Consider the following 17,530-nt stretch of genomic DNA (forward strand, 5'->3'; position numbering starts at 1 on the left):
CTGTGAATCAGAATTGAATCTTTAGATTCGGATTTGGCTGAATCAAATCGGGACAGTGATCCGAATCAATGAATCAAATCGCTGTCCCCCAAATCGGGCTGAATCTGAATCTGAATCGAATACGGTGCACTTTGCATACCCCTACTGTGTAGCCTCAACAGCAGACAGTGTGTGTCTGACTTCCTGGCCCAAAGCTGCCTGCAACTGTTGCCTAATAAAAACCATGTCCCACCCCTGTAGTGTTTCCCTTTCCATAATTTTTGGTCCTTGCCACAAAATGCAGGGTATGAGATGTGCATCTCCTATGTCCAGTGGTCAGCCTGCCCCCTCACCCTCCTCCCCACACATGCTTACACAGTGGGCAGGTGCTTGGCTTCATGTGCCTCTCCCTCATGCAAACGCATGTCCCCACACTCTTTATTTTAAGGGTAAACATGTGAACACATCAGTGAAGTGGGAGCATTTCTGCCATGGTGGCTCACAGCTGCATATTCCATCTGCAACACAAGAGGAGAGATGTCTCAGCAGTTCTGGGTAACACAGCCCAGAGACCCCATCTGTCAGCACCCCACAATGCTTGGTGCAGTATGAGCACCGGATAAAGGATTGTGCTGATACTTAAGGAAAAGTCAATAAAAAGTTAGTGGGAAGAGAAACTGAGGCCCAGAGAGGGGCCAGGACTTGGACTTGATCGCTCAGTTGCTCAGACCCAGACTCAGAAAGAAGACTCAGGTGTCCTGCCCTGACTGCCAAGGTTGATGTGTCCCATTAGATTACACAGCCCCCTCCATTCACCTGCTTTCTGGGACTTTTTTCACTCTAAGAAATGCTCTAACCTGGATTTTCTTTTGCAATACCCCATGCACAGCACCGTGTCCCCCCACAGCCATGCAGCTGCCTCTGGGGTGGGACACAGCAGTTCAGCACCATGAACCCAGCACAGCGCTGACAGCAGTGGGTAAGAGGGGAATCAATGATTACTGCAATGACTCTGCTGAGTTGCTCAAGAGATGATCTGAAGGTACCAGGCCGGGATGAGCCCAGACCCCAGTTCTGAGCATGTTTCTGACACAGTTGGAGAAGCAGTTACCTCTCAGCTCTGCCTTGCGCACACGTCACTCCCTGGTGCTGCTGCTGTCCCTGCTGAAGGAAGCAGAGCAGGGGCCATTAGTGTGGCGGGGGTGAGGCCGAGGGCTTGACCCACAAGCACGCTCTGGTCCTTACCTTTGTGGGGCACTTCATGGAGAGCAGGATCAGGCCTTGGATCAGCAGGAGGAGGCAGACACAGGGCAGCCCCACCCAGTGTGTGACCCAGCAGGGCCCTGCGGGGAGAGGAGAGGCTGAGAGCAGGGCACAGAGCCTGCTGCATGGAGCGGATGAGAGGCCCGTTCCCAGAGACCGCAGGGAGGGGTAGGGGTGATGCCCAGGGACAGGCTTCACCTACCTCGTGATGCAGAACCCATGCCCTTGGCCACAGCAGTGCTGATGTTTCTCCCGGTTTCCTCCTCTCTGGCGGTGCAGGTGCTGTGTGTCCCTGCGATCCACTTCTGCCTGGGGACCTTCTTCATGCTCCACCTGCCAGCCCTGTCCTGGGTTCCTGCATCTGCTTTCCCTGGAGACTCCTCCCTGGCATCCCAGAGAGCTGCCCCCCAGTCCCCAGCATGCGGAGAGAGCAGGCAGAGCAGGGGGACAGGGTCTGGGAGCTCGGCCTCCTCTGCGGGGGAAGGCACCAGGATGGCAAGGCTGGGCTGGGGGGTGTCTGCATGAGAGAGGGAGCATCAGGGCCAGAGGCTGGGGGAACACTGCCTATTCCCTACAGGGCAGCTCGTGCCCACCTGGCCCTGGCAGGAGAGCTGAGATGCCCAGAGCTTTGTCTACCCCCTTTTCAACGTCAAACCCAAGAGGACCTGGATCCAGGTATTTTTACAAGGGGTTTCTTATCTCAAGTGCCAGCAGTGGCTTCTTGGTGCACAGGTCACAGAAGGAGACCTGGTCTGGTGGGAGGAATGTGAGCCAGGGAGACAGAAAAGCAACCCACTGGGTAATGCTTTGCTCAGTGCCTCTGGAGAACTATTAGCTCCTCTGCTCTCTGCCTCAGTTTCCCCACGGTTTCCTGCACAGTTTCCCACAGTGTCTCCCTCCCTCCCTTTCCTCTGGGTCCCTGCATGAGGCGAGGGCAGAAATCCAGAACCAGGGAGGAGGGTGGAGGGTTGGTGCTCACTTCCTGTCGCACTGCAGGCAGAGGAAGAAACTGCCTGTTGAAGCCTAAACCATGACATGAGCTTTCACCCCAGGCCCCTTGAGCCCCTCAGGGTGCAGGGAGAGTCTTTGGGACAGGAGCTCAGTAGAGATTTCTCCCTGGTGTCCAGCACCCAGCTCCCTGTTCCAGGGTCCTGGCTGCAGAGGCCACACAGTTTGGAAATCCCAGCCATGTCTTTGGGCTCTCATGTTGGAGCTGCTGGGATCTGAGATAGTTGCAATCCTGGATCTGTTGAGTGAGACCCAGAGCCCAGGTCTGCCACTCCCACTCCCTGCCCTGGTCACTGCCTGGCCCCTGCCGTCCCTGAGCTCACTCACAGCTTGGAACTGATGCCGGGGTGACAGGGTTGTCAAAAATGAGAATTTGTTTTTGCCTCCCATCCATGGACTGACAATTTCTGACCTGTTGGAAACTCACCAGAGACGATCAGCCTGGTCCCATTCCCGAAGTCAGCGTGTGTAGAGACATCGAGGGTACAGTAATAAACCCCAGAATCCTCCTCCTGTAGCTTGTTGATGACTAGAGAGAACATTTTCCCTGAGCTGCTCACTTCACTCAAGTATCTTCCTTCTGCGGATCCATGCTTAGCAGTCTCAGCAACCCACTGCAGACTGCCATCCTGACTCTCTTTGTACCAGTATACGGATGATCGCCGGTATGAAACAGTGCAGTTCAGCTCCGCAGCCTGTCCTGGGGTCGTCCAGATCTCTCCTGGGCTTTGCTGCAGCCACAGCTGCTCTTGGGAAGCAGCCACTGCATAGGAAAGCACGGTGTGTGCATGGGGGGATCAGTGCAGTCAGCTCCCCCTATGCAATATCCTCATTTATCCACAGTTTTCACTAAAGTGACACAGTCGAATGAAGCATAATATTACCTGTGGTACAGTTATGGAGTCACAGGATTTGGGGTTAGTGGGGAAAGCACGCAAGAAAATGACCCACTCAACTCATGCGAGGAGAAGTAAAATGGAACATAATATCGGATGATACATAAAGAACCATTAAAATGCAGCCATATCAAGTAGCAAATGAAGAAAAAGAAATTCTATTTACTTCTGACACTTATTCTTCTCCATGTAAGCAGTACCAGTGTTCCCCAGCTGTGAGTTGTCAGAAAGGAGCCAAATTGATTTTCTCTGCCTTAGCCCAGGACTTCACATTTTCCCTCAATGCAAAGATCTGCTTCTCTCTTATTTCTGCCCAAAACAAACGGGCCACAGATCTCTCCACTACACATCAGACAGCCCCTCGACTGCCTCAGAAGCAGCTCTCACTCAAGCCCCAAAAGCCTTTGGAGCTCCTTTCAGTCCTTTATGGCCAGACAATTCCTGTGTCCCGAAGACAAGCTGAAACCCCAGCAGGCTGGGCTGAAAATTGTCCCGATTCCAGCATCCAGTGCAGCATCATCACACCCAGCTGGGACCAGACACAGATGAGGATCATTTGCTGCATTGCTGCACTCTCCCAAGGGGCTTTTCATCACACACATCATTGTATTATATCCCTCAGTGAATGAAATGTCTAACTTTCCTGTCTCCATCCCTCCTGTGCAGCCCAGCTGGGTGTTTCCTTCCTGCCAGGATGTCCTTGTGCAGAAGGGAATTGTTCCTATGTGGCAAGCAAAGAACATGAAGCTGAAACACTTACCCTGCAGGGCGAGGAGCAGGATCCCAGCCCAGGGGCAGGACATGGTGTGGTCTCTTCAGCGCTGTGAGGCTGCTCGATGGGTCTCTTCTTTCTGAAAGCCTGGGTCATGAGGGAAGAAGATCAGTTTCCTGTCTCAACTCGGAGCGGAGAATGTCTACAAGAGGAGGGCGCTGGCGGGTGGTACATTGACCTCAGACATGCTGAATGAGTCAGTCCTTACTGCCCCCTGGTCAAGAATATCTGACCAGCCTGGGGTTTATTTGCAAGAAGTCTTTCAGCTCCCCCCAGTAGCAAACCAGCTGTCCACTGAATCCCATCCCAGTATTATCTCACCACACTTCCAGCACAAGGTAAGCAAGGCCTGGGCCTCTACCTTGCTGTCAGTAATGCTTAAATAGCCCTATGGATATACATGGTGATGATATAGCCCTCACAGACCTTTTTGAAGCTTCCACTCATTAGGCAGGACCCTGTGAATACCTATACACCATGCTATCTGAGCATGTGAACAGGGCTGTATGGGATGCTGACCTGGGCTCTTCTTCTTCTTCCTTGCCCTCTGCCTTGTCCATCTAATGCCATTCACTGCTGCTCCATTCCCATCCTTAACATAATGATGGACATGAGACTGCTCCATGGAGCAAGACGTCCTTTTTCAACATTATCTAAGTTGGTCCTTGCTTTATTACAAGTTCATCGAATGTGCAAGGTGAGGATGCTCTGGTCAAGCTTCCACAGAGCAAGTGAATTGGATCAATCAGACTGGACTTCAGCGAATTGAATTGCATGGGTTGCAGGTGTGTTCAGCATCTCAACATGCAAGGACTTGCTGTGAAAGTGCTGGGGATGAAACATCCCTCAGGCTGTGCCTGTGACAAAAATGCTGTCCTGGTTTCCCTCTGTCTCAGTTCCTGCTGGAAACACACACTCTTGTCCATGGAGCACCTCCCAGGACAGAGGAGGACCAGCTCCCTCCCTTCCAGGGGGAGCAGTCCACAAGGGACCGTGCACACGGCTGAGCTGATGCAGGGGGGTTTCCTTTAAAGGCCATGCCTCTCACTCCACTTCCACAAGCAGTGACAGGCAGAGCGGTCTTCACGCAGTCTCTGGCACTTCATCCTTCTCAGAAGAAAACCTTTATTTCCAGGAGGGATTTGAGGAAACATTTTCCAGAGCCCCCAAGTGACTTAGAAGCCCAAATCCCTATGCCAAGCAATTGGGACTTGGTTCAGAAATGCAGCAGTCACTTCTGCCCATGGGAGAGGCTCAGGAATCCCCAGCAAAATTTTTCATTTGCTTTCTCATTTTTTTCCCCCCTTTCATTCATTTGATTTTTTGGTGGCCTCATCTGTGCAATGGTGGGTTCAGGGTCCTGCTTCGTTCTGGGGGCTGCTTGGGGCATTTTAGGGTGGAGATGGAGGTGAGTGTGGTGACTGTCCCTATCCCAAGAGCTGTGTGATTAATAGCTCACTGTGGCTTTATTTGTGGAGAGAGGTTTTAGTCTCAGCCTTTTCCACTGTTTCAGCCTGATGCACAATCTTCAGCATGAACTTAAAAGACAAGAACTGAGATTTTTGCCCCTCTCTAGAGCAGATCTCTATCTAAATGGAAAGGCTGTTGGGAGATGACCATCGAGCTGCACCCTGCATGGGCTTTGCTACCCGTGTCCTCACAGGCCTTGTCCCTCCTGCACATCACTGGATCTCAGCCTACAATCCCATTGTACCGAACCTGTCTGGAAGTTGCTGAGGGTGCAGCCACCTCTCCTGCTATATTTCAGACAAGGTTGATTGAAACAGACAAGCTGAGCTACAATAGCAGGTAAACTGGTCTCCTGCCCTGCTCATCAACTTGGTACGCCACATTTGTCAGGCAATTTAGCTGCATGAAACACCCTGAGAAGCAGCTGTGTGCATGTGTGTATGCTCATTCTTGATACATGAAGGAGGTTTTGCATTTGATTCACGAGCTGGCTGACCAGAAAATGATTCTTTTATATACCAGAGATGTGTGGGAGCATGCTGATAGTGATTCCTACACCTCTGAGAGTTTAATGTCCTTTTTAAACCTCCAAATCAAACAGTTTTGTCTCTGCCCACCAACGGTGGTGACAAAATCCACTGATGTTGGCAGTGCAGTACCAGGCTCTTGCACATCGCAGTGTGCAACCGCCTGTGTGTCCTCTTGCTGAGAGTGGAAAGAGCAGAGAGGTGACGCACTTTGAGGCAGCTTCTGGAGGGGCAGTGCTGAGATCCCCCAATCTAGGTGGTGAGGATGGTGAAAGGGGTCTTTAACACTATATTTATTCATAAATCTTAGCTTAGCAAAGAATAGCACAAACGTTTAAAGATACATCCAATCCCCTAAAATAGATGTAAAGACAGATACTTCTCTTCCATCAGCAGGGCTCCTTGAACCCACATCAACGTCCACGGGAGTCTTGTGTTCTTTTCTTCTCTTTCCTTCAGTCTCTTGACGGGTCATTGTTTCCGTCGCGGTTAACTTCTTGTGTTTCTTCATCGTAATATAATAATTAACTCCACCAGCCACTTCCCTCCAACTCTGGGTAATGCAGATCTCATGATCTTCTGCTTTTCAGTATTAAATGAATTCAAAATCTGTTCTTAAGCATTACTTCACAGGACTTGCATTTTCCTTCAATGTTCAGAAACATTTCTCCAATTTTCTGGTTTGGAGGCAGGAGATGTATTTATTTTTTAGCAAATTTCCAACATTACCAACAAGTGAGCATCTTAATTTACTTAATTTTGAATGAAATAAAAAGAGTCATTTTAATGTTGACTTTTGCAATGCTATAGTTAGGGTATATTGACATCCTGCCCCAGGTCTTCGTCCACATGGGAGAAGTGTGCTAAGGGCACAATCATGACACAGCAGCATTTCAGACCCATGTGCTAAGGCCTGTGCTGCCTCTGACTGTAAAGACTCTTTATTCAGTTACCTTGCAGCTGTCCATCTCTGGTACCCTTATCACTCCCATTCAGTTTCTTTATATGAATTAAAATTAGAAAGTCTCTCTTATTTCAAAGACTTACAGCACAGCAATAAGGGCTGTGGTGCTTCTGCTTATATGTCCTTAGTTAACTGAAATAAAATGAAAGGTAGTTTATTTTCCCCAGTCACACTTCATCTGTCGAGTAGATCTTTGCTGACACAAGTCAATTGAACTTCACCAGCTAGGCGGTGTCGCTGGTAGAAACCACTGTAGTGCCACAGATCTCAGCCTGAGCTACAGCCGCTCGCCCATAGCATGATCTGGCCTCAGAGCCAGAAACAGCGGTGGTGACACTATTTATTTGTGCATTTTAATTGCTACACTAAGGTTGAAAGAAAAAGCAGCCATCATGTTCTCTCTCCCACCCTGGATTTTAATCCTCCCCCCCAAGGCTAATGGCCACACCAGTGCCAGACCTGCCGTTGTGGTCAGTCTCAATGTGTTTTTTGTATTCCTGTAGTTCTAGGTCATTGGCTTGTGAAACACTTAGCGGTATGCTCTGTTTTTCCTGTGATGGTGTTTTCTCAAGCTCGCTTACCTAGAAGGGGTCAGCTAGTGCTCATTAACCTTCTCCTGTACTGAACCACAAGCTACAAGAGCAAGGCATGTCTTCGCAGAAGTTGAATTGATTATTTCCAGCCCTCACCAAATGCTGTCTCAGCAATTCACCATGCCCAAAGGGAAAAGGGCCAGCAAAGAGCAGAGGATCATAGGAAAGGAGGGCCGAAAGGGACCTCACAGGGTCACAGCTAGTCCAGCCCCAGCTCAAAGCAGGATCAGCCCTGACTGAACCATCCAGGCCAAGGGTCTGTCCAACGTACTCTTGAGCACATCCAAAATGGAGACTCCACAGGGTCTCTAGGTGCCTTTTCCAATGCTCAACAACTCTCATAGTCAGAAAGTTCGTCCTCATCTCCAGCTTCTGGGTTTCCTGCTGCAGCTTGGGGCTGCTGCTTCTGGTCCTGTCCTCTGCAGCTGCATACAAAAGCCCATCCCCATCCTCTATAATCTCCATTGGGTAGAAACCCTTGCAGGACTAGTTTGCTTGCTCACAATCACTATCTTACACCAGCAAAAGCTTCAGTGGAAATAGGTTTACCTCCAGAATTGAACTGAGCACCCGAAGCTCCCTGCTGAGGTCAGGTAAGAGAGAGAAAGGGCATCCCTGGGAAGGGAACAGCCCAAGCACCGCTGAGAGAGAAGCTGCTCCAGCTGGGTGATAGCACAGGAAGACGTGAGGCTGAACTGCACGGGTGTCCTGGTGCAGAACAGCAGTGTCGTCCCAGGGTGCAAGTGGGGAAAAGCAACTATCCTTTGAATTCACAGCCCAGTTTTGTTGGGGTTCTGTTGGGCAAGCCCTTAGGATCCCAAGTGCCTAAATCACTGATTCAAATGGTCGTCTGCTCTGGAGACAAAAGGGGGCTTCTGGAAATGCTTCCCCTGCCTCCCCTGAACAGTGCCTACCTGGTTATAGCTCTTCACCAGCACATCCAGCCCTGCCCCGTATAGAGCAACGGCATGCAGTAAGAGGCAGGTTGTGTCACCAGAAGTTTCCTCAGATGACTCAAGGACAGTGCTTGCTATCAGTAGGACATCCCCCGGGGAGGAGCTCCTCATCACAGCCCTTGGCCTTGTTGCTGCCCCTGTGTCTGCAGCAGTGAACAGGACCTGAGCCCCGGGGCAGTCAGGCATGATTGCTTCTCTCTCCAGAAATGTTGCTTCCTGAGTGCCTGCTACTGTTGTCCCTGGGTACAGCTCTGTAGGACCCTGAGCACAGAGTGCTGGAGGGGAGCGGGATGCTTGATCAGTCGCTCTGGAGAGGTCTTTGAATGTGTTCCTAGTCCTCAGATAGGATGTGCAGGACTTGGATTGTATTTGCCTGTGCTCAGCGTAAGTATTAGCAGCAAATGTCTTCTGGTCCTGAGATGTGAGGGGTACCAGTGTCAGCCTGAGACCCACTGGGAGCTGACGATTTCACCGTTGTGTTTCCAGTGTTGGGAGTCCAGTTACATCTGCACCAACCTCAGCGGTTCCTGTTTGTGGAAGTTGGTGGGACAGCAGAGATCCCCTGTTCCTCCAAGGAAAATTTGGAAGGGGGAGCAAATGTGCACTGGTATCTGAGAAGGGCGGGTGAGACCCCCACACACATTAAGAAGTGTCGGGATAAAAATGTGAGCAGACTTGCTTGCAAGCATACGGTATACAGCACAACCCTGGAAATCGGGGAGATCCAAAGGAAGGAGTCTGGCATTTATTACTGTGCACTTGCAGCCACCAACTGCTGGACTTTTGGGAACGGAGCCACGGTGATTGTTGGAGGTAATGACCCACTGCTTCTTTCACTAGAATAATTAAAGTGTCTGAGTGTCTCATTGTTCCTGCGCCATTAGAAACCAACATTAAACTGGAAGAATCATAAGAGTAAATTGCTTAAAAGAAGCTGTGTTTTTAGCCAAGTAAAATGGGTCCCATGTTAGCTGCTGGGGTAGAGGGAGAATGGGCTATGCCGTGTTTTTTTACAGGGAAAACCTTGAAAGGGCTGCAGGGGAAGTGCCGGAGTCTCGATGGGGCTGGTCTGTGCAGCCTCTGAGCCATGATGGGGGGTGAACCCCTGAAGCCTGCTAGTGCTGCCTTTACAAGGCTGCCCAGCTTTCTCCTGGCTAGGACACCTGTGCATTGGACGGGTTCTTCTCTTCCAGCTCAGCAAGGGATGGCACATTTCCTTATTCCCCAATAGACTTTTATCACTGTTAGTCTCTCAGTGACAGACCTACAGCTGTGGTGGGGCTGCAGCTCAGCTCTGTCTCCCCCTGAACTCCTGGTTTCCTTTCTGCCCAGACAGCTTCACCGACAGCAGCTCCGTGCTGCTCCTGGTCCCCGTTGTAGAGGGGAATGGAGCCACGGAGCCTGCACATTTGGCCTGTGTGATCCAGGGCATCTCCAACCTTGTCCAGGTGTCCTAGCATGTACCCGGAGAGGAGCCAGTCCAGGGGCTGCCGCACTTGCTGGAAGGCAGCGATGGGTCCTTAACACTCATTCATTGCATCAGCATCCCCTGGGCAAGCTGGGCCAGCGGGGCAGCCTTCAGCTGCGAGGTCACATTCAACTCATCTGGCAGCAGCATTTTCAGACATGCCACGAATAATTGTGAGTGGTTTCACATTTCAGACTAAGACATAATGTTCATAAGAAGCACCTGCAATCAGTCATGCCTCTAACATGAGTGACGGAGGCTGGACAATTGTGTTGTGCTTGCAAGCAGACAGATCTGCAGGAAATTAGGTAGAAGGTGGCATGAAACAGCGCCCAGGTCATGAGACAAGGCAGTGGCTATCTCGGAGACCTCTGTGAGGACTTCAGTGATAATATCCAGGGAAAAAGGGAGTTAAGAGCCACTCAAGGGAGGAGAGGAGCCTGCTGGATACCCCAAGGGATGGAGGGGCTATGGGAGAGGGGAATGGTCCAGAGAAAGTTTTGGAGCTGGCAGAGGATGCCAGGAAACTCCTGTCCTGAGGAACAGCAAGTAGCTCAGTAAGGAATGAGCAGCCCTGATCTCCTTGAGACAGACAGGGCAGTGTGGACTGAATACAGGAAATCCTTAGATCTCCATTAGCAGAGGCCTCCCAGGGCTTTACAAGGGCTGGTAGTCCCATTGCTGCTTTGTGGGAGGGGTAACTGAGGCACGGGGAGGGGCAGTGTCTTACAGGTGAGTGGCAGCTCCAGGGACAGAGCCCAGCTCTCTCTGGTCCTCTGCCCACTGGAGCCCGCTGCTGCAGAGTGGTGAGGGGCAAGAGCACTGATGTGAGGTTTTTTCCTCTCCCCTGTAGCTCCCTCCGCACCCTGCGTCGTGCTCCCTGTCGTGGCAGCGGGCAGCGCCCTACTGCTGTTCACAATTCCCCTGAGTCTCATCTGGATCTGCTGCCCTCCCAGATGGGGTAAGAAAGTGCATGGTCCCCAGATGCTCCCTGGGCATCACCAGTGGGCTCACCTGTGCGGGAAGACTGAGCTGCAGCCATCACAGGCCCCAGGGCTTCTCCTGTGCCTGGCATGTGGCTCTGAGCTCTGCCCCTCGGGGCCTGATATAAACAGGTCCCCTCCACAGACAGCCTGAGCCCGGGGTGCATGGCTCATGCAGAGCATGAGCCTTTGCACCAGGGACTCGTCTGTGTGCTCAGCCCCATGTACACAGGGACACGGCAGTGGAAGAGGAGCTATGACCACTATCTCCATTTCAGGATCCCGACCCAGGAAGCCAGCACCTCGCATCTCCCAGCAGAATGAGGTATGGCCCATTACGGACCTTGCTGATGGGCAATGTGTGGAGGGAGGCTACAGGGACATGTTGTCGGTCAATCAAAAATTCCCATTGGGGGCTGAGCTGGGGGAAGGTCAAGTTGTTTCCAGGGGCCAGGCCTCATTTGGGAGCTCTCCCACATGGCATGTAGGAAAGCACAAGGGGCGGTTGCTGTCTGTGGTGTTTTCCTTCCCGTTCCTCCTGATTCATCTCTTCCTCTTTCTTTTTGTGCAGCAAAAAGGAGAAGCGCTCTATACTGTAAGTACCCAAGCTCTGCTTCCCTTCCTTCTTCCATGTGAAAGTAGCTGCATTTCAGGCTGTGCCTAAGCAGTGAAGGTGGCTGTGGTGGCAAACGTAGTGGGTAAAGGATTGCAAGCCGGCTTTGATCTCAGATGGGAAATAATGGGTTTGATCTCAGATGGGTAATAATCAAAATGCAGATGTGATGGTGCTATGGGTGGATATAGGATTGTTAGGTACACATGGTATCCTGCAGCATCAGGTGTTTTTCTCCAGTTAAAGAGAAACTAGAAGCTTTACTAACATGCCAGGGGCCCCTGCTAGATGATTTGGTTTAAGATCAAAGAAAAACAAATATAACATGACTGGAACATGCACTTATTTGCTAGATCAGCGGGGGCCAATCTCTTTGGCAGCCGCACCACAAATTAGTCCTGCACTGTCCCCGAGTGCCACTCTAGTCCCCTCCCCTTTCTGCTCCAGAGCCCACCTTAAGGAAAATGGTGCCCTGGGCAAACTTGTGTTTTGGCATCTATTCTTTGATTTTATGTAGTAGTATCAGCAAAAAAATCAGAAACAAAGCCTTGGGGGGAGCTGCTAGGTTTGATCAGGACACTTGCTTCCCCATGGGCAGGCACCACTGCTGTTGTGCAGGAGCAAGGCGGGTGGGCTGCAGCAGGTGCCATGCCGCCTGCACATCCTCCTGGGTAGCGGCTGGAGGTGGGGGGCACACTGGGTTGGGCAGTGCTCCTCGTGCCTGGGGAGGATCAGCTGGGGTGGAGCAGGGGCAGAGCTCTGTTGTGAGCGCAGGCTGCTCATGCACGTGCGCACATGTGTGTGTGTGGTGCCCCCCTGACCACGGTGGCCTGGGCAGTCACTCCCATTGCCCACCTGTAAGTCTGGCCCTGTTCTGCTCCTTGGCCTATCTGCCCCAGTGCTGCCTGTCACCTGCCCAGTCTGCCACGTGCCCCACACAGAGGCTGTCCATACCACCTATTGCACCCGCATGCTGTGGGTTGGCTACCCTTGTGCTAGATTATATATTAAGTTTAAAAAAACTGTAACTAGGCAAAACACTGTCAAAAGATGTTGTTTCAGTAGTCCTGTAGTCATTTTAGGTAGGTGTATATCTCTTACTCAAATTCATAAAACAAAATATAGCCTTCTTGGGCACTTATACACATACTGTTTTTCCAGCGATGCACCAGAGATCGGCTGCTTTGGAGTAGACTCGATTAATCAAGTCTGCGCCACACGCGAGCTGAGGCGAACTGCACTGCGCCACGTGCAGTTGTATAAGCAGTGAAATGCATGTCAGCATGCAGAGAATGGTGACGGTGAGCTTTTGAACTAAAGCACCTCTGAGATGTATTAGTTCAAAAACGCACCACCGCCATTTTCGCCACTTATATAAGTTCATGCGTTGCAGCACCGGGTGTTTTTTTAAAGTGCCTGGTGCTGCGATGGATACATATGTAAAAATGCCCCTTGACTTGAAGAGTCTTGACATGCTTCACTGTCAGTTGTTTTCACCCATGAGTTAATGTGACCGCATCCAAGTTAAGGTTTTGAGCTGGAGCTCAAAGCAGTCCACAGGGCTGTGAAATAGGAGAGAGACATCACCAGGCATGGCTGACAGACAGCTGAATTGCAAAAGAAAGGATATTTTGTACCATGAAACACTGAGACCATTACAAAGGAGAGAAGGTGTTAACACCTGTGGAGTGAGGAGAGATTAGCAGGAATTGGGGAGATCACAATGAACCAAGAAGTCAAGTGACTCCCTCGCTGCTGCCTGAATAGAAATGCTGCCAGTCCTCCCAGGCGGTTGGTTTTAAAGCTTGGCTGGAGCAGGAATCCAAGGGGGCCCAACTGTACCACTGCATCCCCCCACCCTCCCCGATCCATCCCTGGATGGTAGCAGAAAAAGGTGGGAGCATAAGACAGGGAATATTCCTACACTGCTGCTTTGAGACTGGACTAAGCAGGGCAGACCAGGGCTTTTCCAGGCACAGACAGTGACCTGGCAGAAAAGTCCACAGGGCCACTGGGCAGGGCTGGGATTTTGAGCCTGCAGTCACCAGCCCAGTGAAGCTGAGTTTTTCTCTGAGTCCCATTCAGCACCAAAATGCTACATACTTCCCAGCACCACTTCTTCTACCCACAGATGTTGAGCTGCCCCCTGGACAGGTGAGAGAGAGATCCAGGGGGGACCAGAAGGAAGTGACCAAGTTAGGGGGTCTGTGGTTCATTGAAGCTGCTCTGGAACGGGGCTGGCCTTGAGTCTCAACCCTTGTCTCTAAGAGGGCAGAAACTCCTGTCCTTCTCTCTGCCTACTTTGTGCAGTGATTCTGAAATACAAGACACAGTGGCTCAGCATCCAGAGGAGGATGGGAAAGGTGTTGGCTCATGGGCTGGAGCTGGTGGTTACATCGCTGTGCTAAGAAGTTAGAGAGATGCAGAGTCAAACCACTCTGGGGCAGGGGAGGCTGGAACCTGTGAAGTGCCCTAACCAACCAGCCACTGAAACGTAGGAGGGCTCCTCGCCTTCCTCCCACCCTCCCCTCAGCTTCCTGGGGTTGTGCGCCAGATGCACATGCACACCACTGCATGCTGCCTGGACAGGGCAGCGCATGTTGCACAGACTCAGTAACCGTGTCCCTGCTGCAGAGGTAACAGGATTGCACACTGTGCCTAAGTGTCAAAAATGCCACCTCTGTGGCTAAAAGCCTGCCAACTGGGTGCTTACAGGGTGACACAGTTGAGCGTAGAAACTGTGACAACAATGTCCCTCAACAGATTGCATCCCTGGAGTCTCTCCCCATGAGGCAGGGTTCCCAGTGGCTTGGTCATCCTTGTATCCACTTCTACCTTCTCTCCTTCCTTCTCGCAGGGACTGACCACTCGGGATCAGGAGACCTATGAAAACTTTAAACCCAAGGGCAATTAGGAGTCCCAGCAGTAGCCACTGGTGCAGCCTCTGCAAAAGGACGTGTCCTGTTGGGGATTCATATGAGCTCCGCCCCAGCCCTCAAAGGAAAAACTGTTGCTGAAATCGGTGGCCCTCATTCTGACGTGTTGGGGAGAGGCTGAACCCCTGCTGGGATCCCTGGAAGACGAACATCCCACCTTGCACATCACTCCATTACTCCATTACTCTGCAGCTGCTGACTCAGTTTCCCCTGTCCCGCCTCTCTCGTATTTCCAGCGCAGGAGATACGCAGATGTGCTCCCCTAATCTTCTGTGCTTCTCATCCATGCCTCAAAGAGAGTCTCCACTAAGAGAGAGGTGGATTTCCCTCCAATAGCAACACCCTGCGCTCTTTTACATGAGATGCTTAATGTGCAGTAGCCTAATACCACTGCAAGGTAGCATGCTGGGCAAAAGCCATGATAATGAACTACTGTGCAGTGGTATTAGGCTACTGCGCAGTAAGCATCACTAAAAACTAGAGCTGTCAATTAATTGCCTTAAAGGGGTGTGCTTAACCCATTAATTTGTTTTTGCATTAATTGTTTTAACACGTGTTAATCTCTGTTGCCAGGCCATAAGCGCTGGGGGCAAAGTGCCCCTCCCCACTCTCTGCTGCCAGGCTGCATGTGCGCACGTGCGTACACACACACACACACACACACGCACACACACACACGCACACACACACAGAGCCAGCAAGCAGCAGGGGGGAAAGGTTTGATGGCCAGGTCTTGGGGAGTGTTTAGGGTATGTGTACATGTGTGAGGGAGGCAGGTGCCTGCCAGTGCTGGGGAAGCTATCCAGGTGCTGGGGCTGCAGCAGAGCAGGGTGAGGCACCTGCCCCTCTGCTCTGGGGCCTAGCCTTATACCCAGGCTTATATGAGGCTTTCTGGTGCCCCATACTTGCCCTTCACTGGGGAGGCCAGGTGTGGCATTTCCTAAAGACTGCCCTGCCACAAGCAGCCCCACCACACTATCCTTCCCAGCAGGGTGTAGTTTTAGGTCATTCCCCAGGACCAGGAGCCTCCTCCATCCCCATAGCTCCTACCCCGAACCTCCAAGCTGTTCTGGGAGCAGCCGTCAGCTGGGTGAGGTTGCTCCTTCAGCCCCCTGCAGCAACTGCCTGAATTGAATCAGGACCCTGTAAGCTCTCCAAATCAAATCAGAACTCTCTGAATCGATTCAGAGAGATTCAGAAAGATTCAGCGATTCAGACAGAGACACAACTTTAAATGTTTTTTCTACATACCTCAAGGTAGCAGGTGGCTCGTGAATGCTGTGATGCTGGGGTGCATGGAGTGTCCCACAGAAGTGCGGGGGACTCCTCAGCACATTTGGCAGCAGACCAGAAGTGGACCAGAAGTCCTTCTCATCCGCTTCCAGGTCCCCCAGGGAGCATGCTGGGGGGCCCCCCTGTGCTCACCCCAGCTTGGCGACTGGTGCCTCCTGGGTCTGGGCAAGCACCTGGTGTCCCCATGCAGCTAATCACCAAGCCAAGGGAGTGTGGGAGGGGGGCCCCCCACATGTTCCCCAGTGGACCTGGAAGTGTTCTAGGTTTGATACCAAGCATGTGGAGGGCCCCCCGCCATGGGATGCTCCATCCACCCCAGCATTGCAGCATTCACAAGCTGTGTTGGTATCGAATCTTTGGATTTGGCTGAATCGAATCAGGGACAGTGATCCGAATCAAATCATTGTCCCTGATTCAGGCCAAATCCAAATCTGAATTAACTAGGGCCTGCTTCAAACACCCCTAAAAATTAGCCACTGCCTCAGAGTTGGGTGTAGGGTTTAAGACCTGCTTTGCTTGCACACAAACCCAGGGACTATGCAAACTTTTCTGCCTTCTTTTTGAGCTCTTCTCCAGCCCAGCACCAGAGTGTCTGGGTTTTTTTCCACACAAAAATGAGGCTGCCAGTCACAGGGGGAGGAGGAGGAGTTGCCCCGCTGAAGCACTATAAATTGGGGGAGCAGAGGTCAGGGTGCAAGTCTGCTGTATCGACAAGGGAGGTTTGAGGCAAATGAGGAACGACAGCACAGCGGGGGCAGAGAAGGACTCATCTCAGTCATGAGACTTGCCTCTGGGGGGCACAGCAATGCAAATCCAGGGTTCGAGAAGACAGCAGGCTGATCAAGTGGGGTGCAGTGAAACTTCAAGTGCTATTTGATGCCTGCACCTCTGCAGTGTGCAACTAGAAAGAGGACATGGCGATGTGCTACACACTACCTTTGGTAAGTGACACCTGACGACACCTGACACTTGTCTGTGCCCTGAGGGTGGCAGGGTCATCCCTAGGCGGGGACCAAATACAAGCAACCACCCTGGGCACAGCCCTTTGGGGGCCCAGCAGAGATGGGCAGAGCAGATGGGGTGATTCCTCAGCGCTGCCGCCTGCCTTACATCTGGACACTCGCCAACTCCCCTCCACTGCCACCGCCACTGCAGCATGTGGGATTGGCTCTGTTGGCGGGGGGGAGTAATTTGCCCATGGCCCTGCACCAGTGGTGCATCATTGGTCTCTGGGGTCTAGGGGACAAGCCCAGGGTGCCACTACCCTCGCTCCCGCACGTTCCAGACAAGCCATCTTCTGTGGTAGTTTTGGCGGTGGGGGGTGAGGGGGTGTGAGCAACGCAGTGGTGATGCCCCCTTTGCACCTACCAACGGTGCCCCATTTGCATCCGTGCCTGGGCGGCAGCACCACCCACCACTGTTGGTACACCACTGCCCTGCACCCTGATAGGGTCATCTCTGGTTGGGGGGATACATTGATTAGTTCAAATTTATTGTAAATGGGGCTGGTGGAATTTTATGGGCGTGAAGGAAGGTACGCGAGGTGCACAGGAGGCACCAATACAAATTCCAGTGCTCCTTCTATCCTCCCTTCTGGTTTTTAGATCCCCTTCCACTGCTAGCCGCAGGTGGATCAATCCCTGCTGGTGTGACAAGAGGCAGAAAGAGAAGAAGAGGATGCCAATGCTTCCTTCATGATCTCTCAACAACTGAAATATTATGCATTATAATTTATAGTTGACTTTCATCCTGACATATATTGGCTTATAATATAATAACAGGTAATGCTAATAATAGCAGTCAATAATA

The 17,530-nt window shown here is 51.7% G+C and overlaps 1 protein-coding gene and 1 long non-coding RNA gene across 3 annotated transcripts; one reads left to right on the forward strand and one right to left on the reverse strand.

The window, feature by feature from the left end:
- Positions 1 to 369: 369 nt before the first annotated feature.
- Positions 370 to 8,476, reverse strand: LOC132245585 (T-cell surface glycoprotein CD8 beta chain-like). Of its 2 annotated transcripts, XM_059718199.1 has the most exons (7): positions 8,387 to 8,476; positions 3,907 to 4,005; positions 2,678 to 3,013; positions 1,445 to 1,759; positions 1,225 to 1,322; positions 1,091 to 1,143; positions 370 to 497 (listed from the first exon to the last, which is right to left on the reverse strand). In XM_059718199.1, the coding sequence occupies exons 2-7, from the start codon at positions 3,947 to 3,949 to the stop codon at positions 479 to 481; spliced, it is 864 nt and encodes a 287-aa protein (XP_059574182.1). In that variant the 5' UTR covers positions 3,950 to 4,005; positions 8,387 to 8,476; the 3' UTR covers positions 370 to 478. The 2 variants fall into 2 exon arrangements, with proteins under 2 accessions (XP_059574182.1, XP_059574183.1); XM_059718200.1 differs by lacking the exon at positions 8,387 to 8,476 and having other exon boundaries at positions 1,091 to 1,140; positions 3,907 to 6,541.
- Positions 8,477 to 11,156: 2,680 nt separating this feature from the next.
- LOC109282707 (uncharacterized) lies at positions 11,157 to 14,813 on the forward strand. Its single transcript, XR_002089736.2, has 3 exons — positions 11,157 to 11,204; positions 11,451 to 11,474; positions 14,350 to 14,813. It is a non-coding gene; the product is annotated as an uncharacterized LOC109282707 (long non-coding RNA).
- The last annotated feature ends 2,717 nt before the right edge of the window (positions 14,814 to 17,530 follow it).

Source organism: Alligator mississippiensis, chromosome 15 (genome assembly GCF_030867095.1).
Source record: "Alligator mississippiensis isolate rAllMis1 chromosome 15, rAllMis1, whole genome shotgun sequence".
NCBI classification, from domain to species: Eukaryota; Metazoa; Chordata; order Crocodylia; family Alligatoridae; genus Alligator; species Alligator mississippiensis.

Bases quoted from the DNA above. Each gene is read 5' to 3' on its own strand.
- LOC132245585 (XM_059718199.1), bottom strand. From the start codon at position 3,949: ATGTCCTGCCCCTGGGCTGGGATCCTGCTCCTCGCCCTGCAGG. The intron at 1,760-2,677 runs GTGAGTTTCCAA...TCTCTCATGCAG, and splicing joins GACCAGGCTGATCGTCTCTG to ACACCCCCCAGCCCAGCCTT. The intron at 1,323-1,444 runs GTAGGTGAAGCC...CTCTCCCCGCAG, and splicing joins CATGGGTTCTGCATCACGAG to GGCCCTGCTGGGTCACACAC.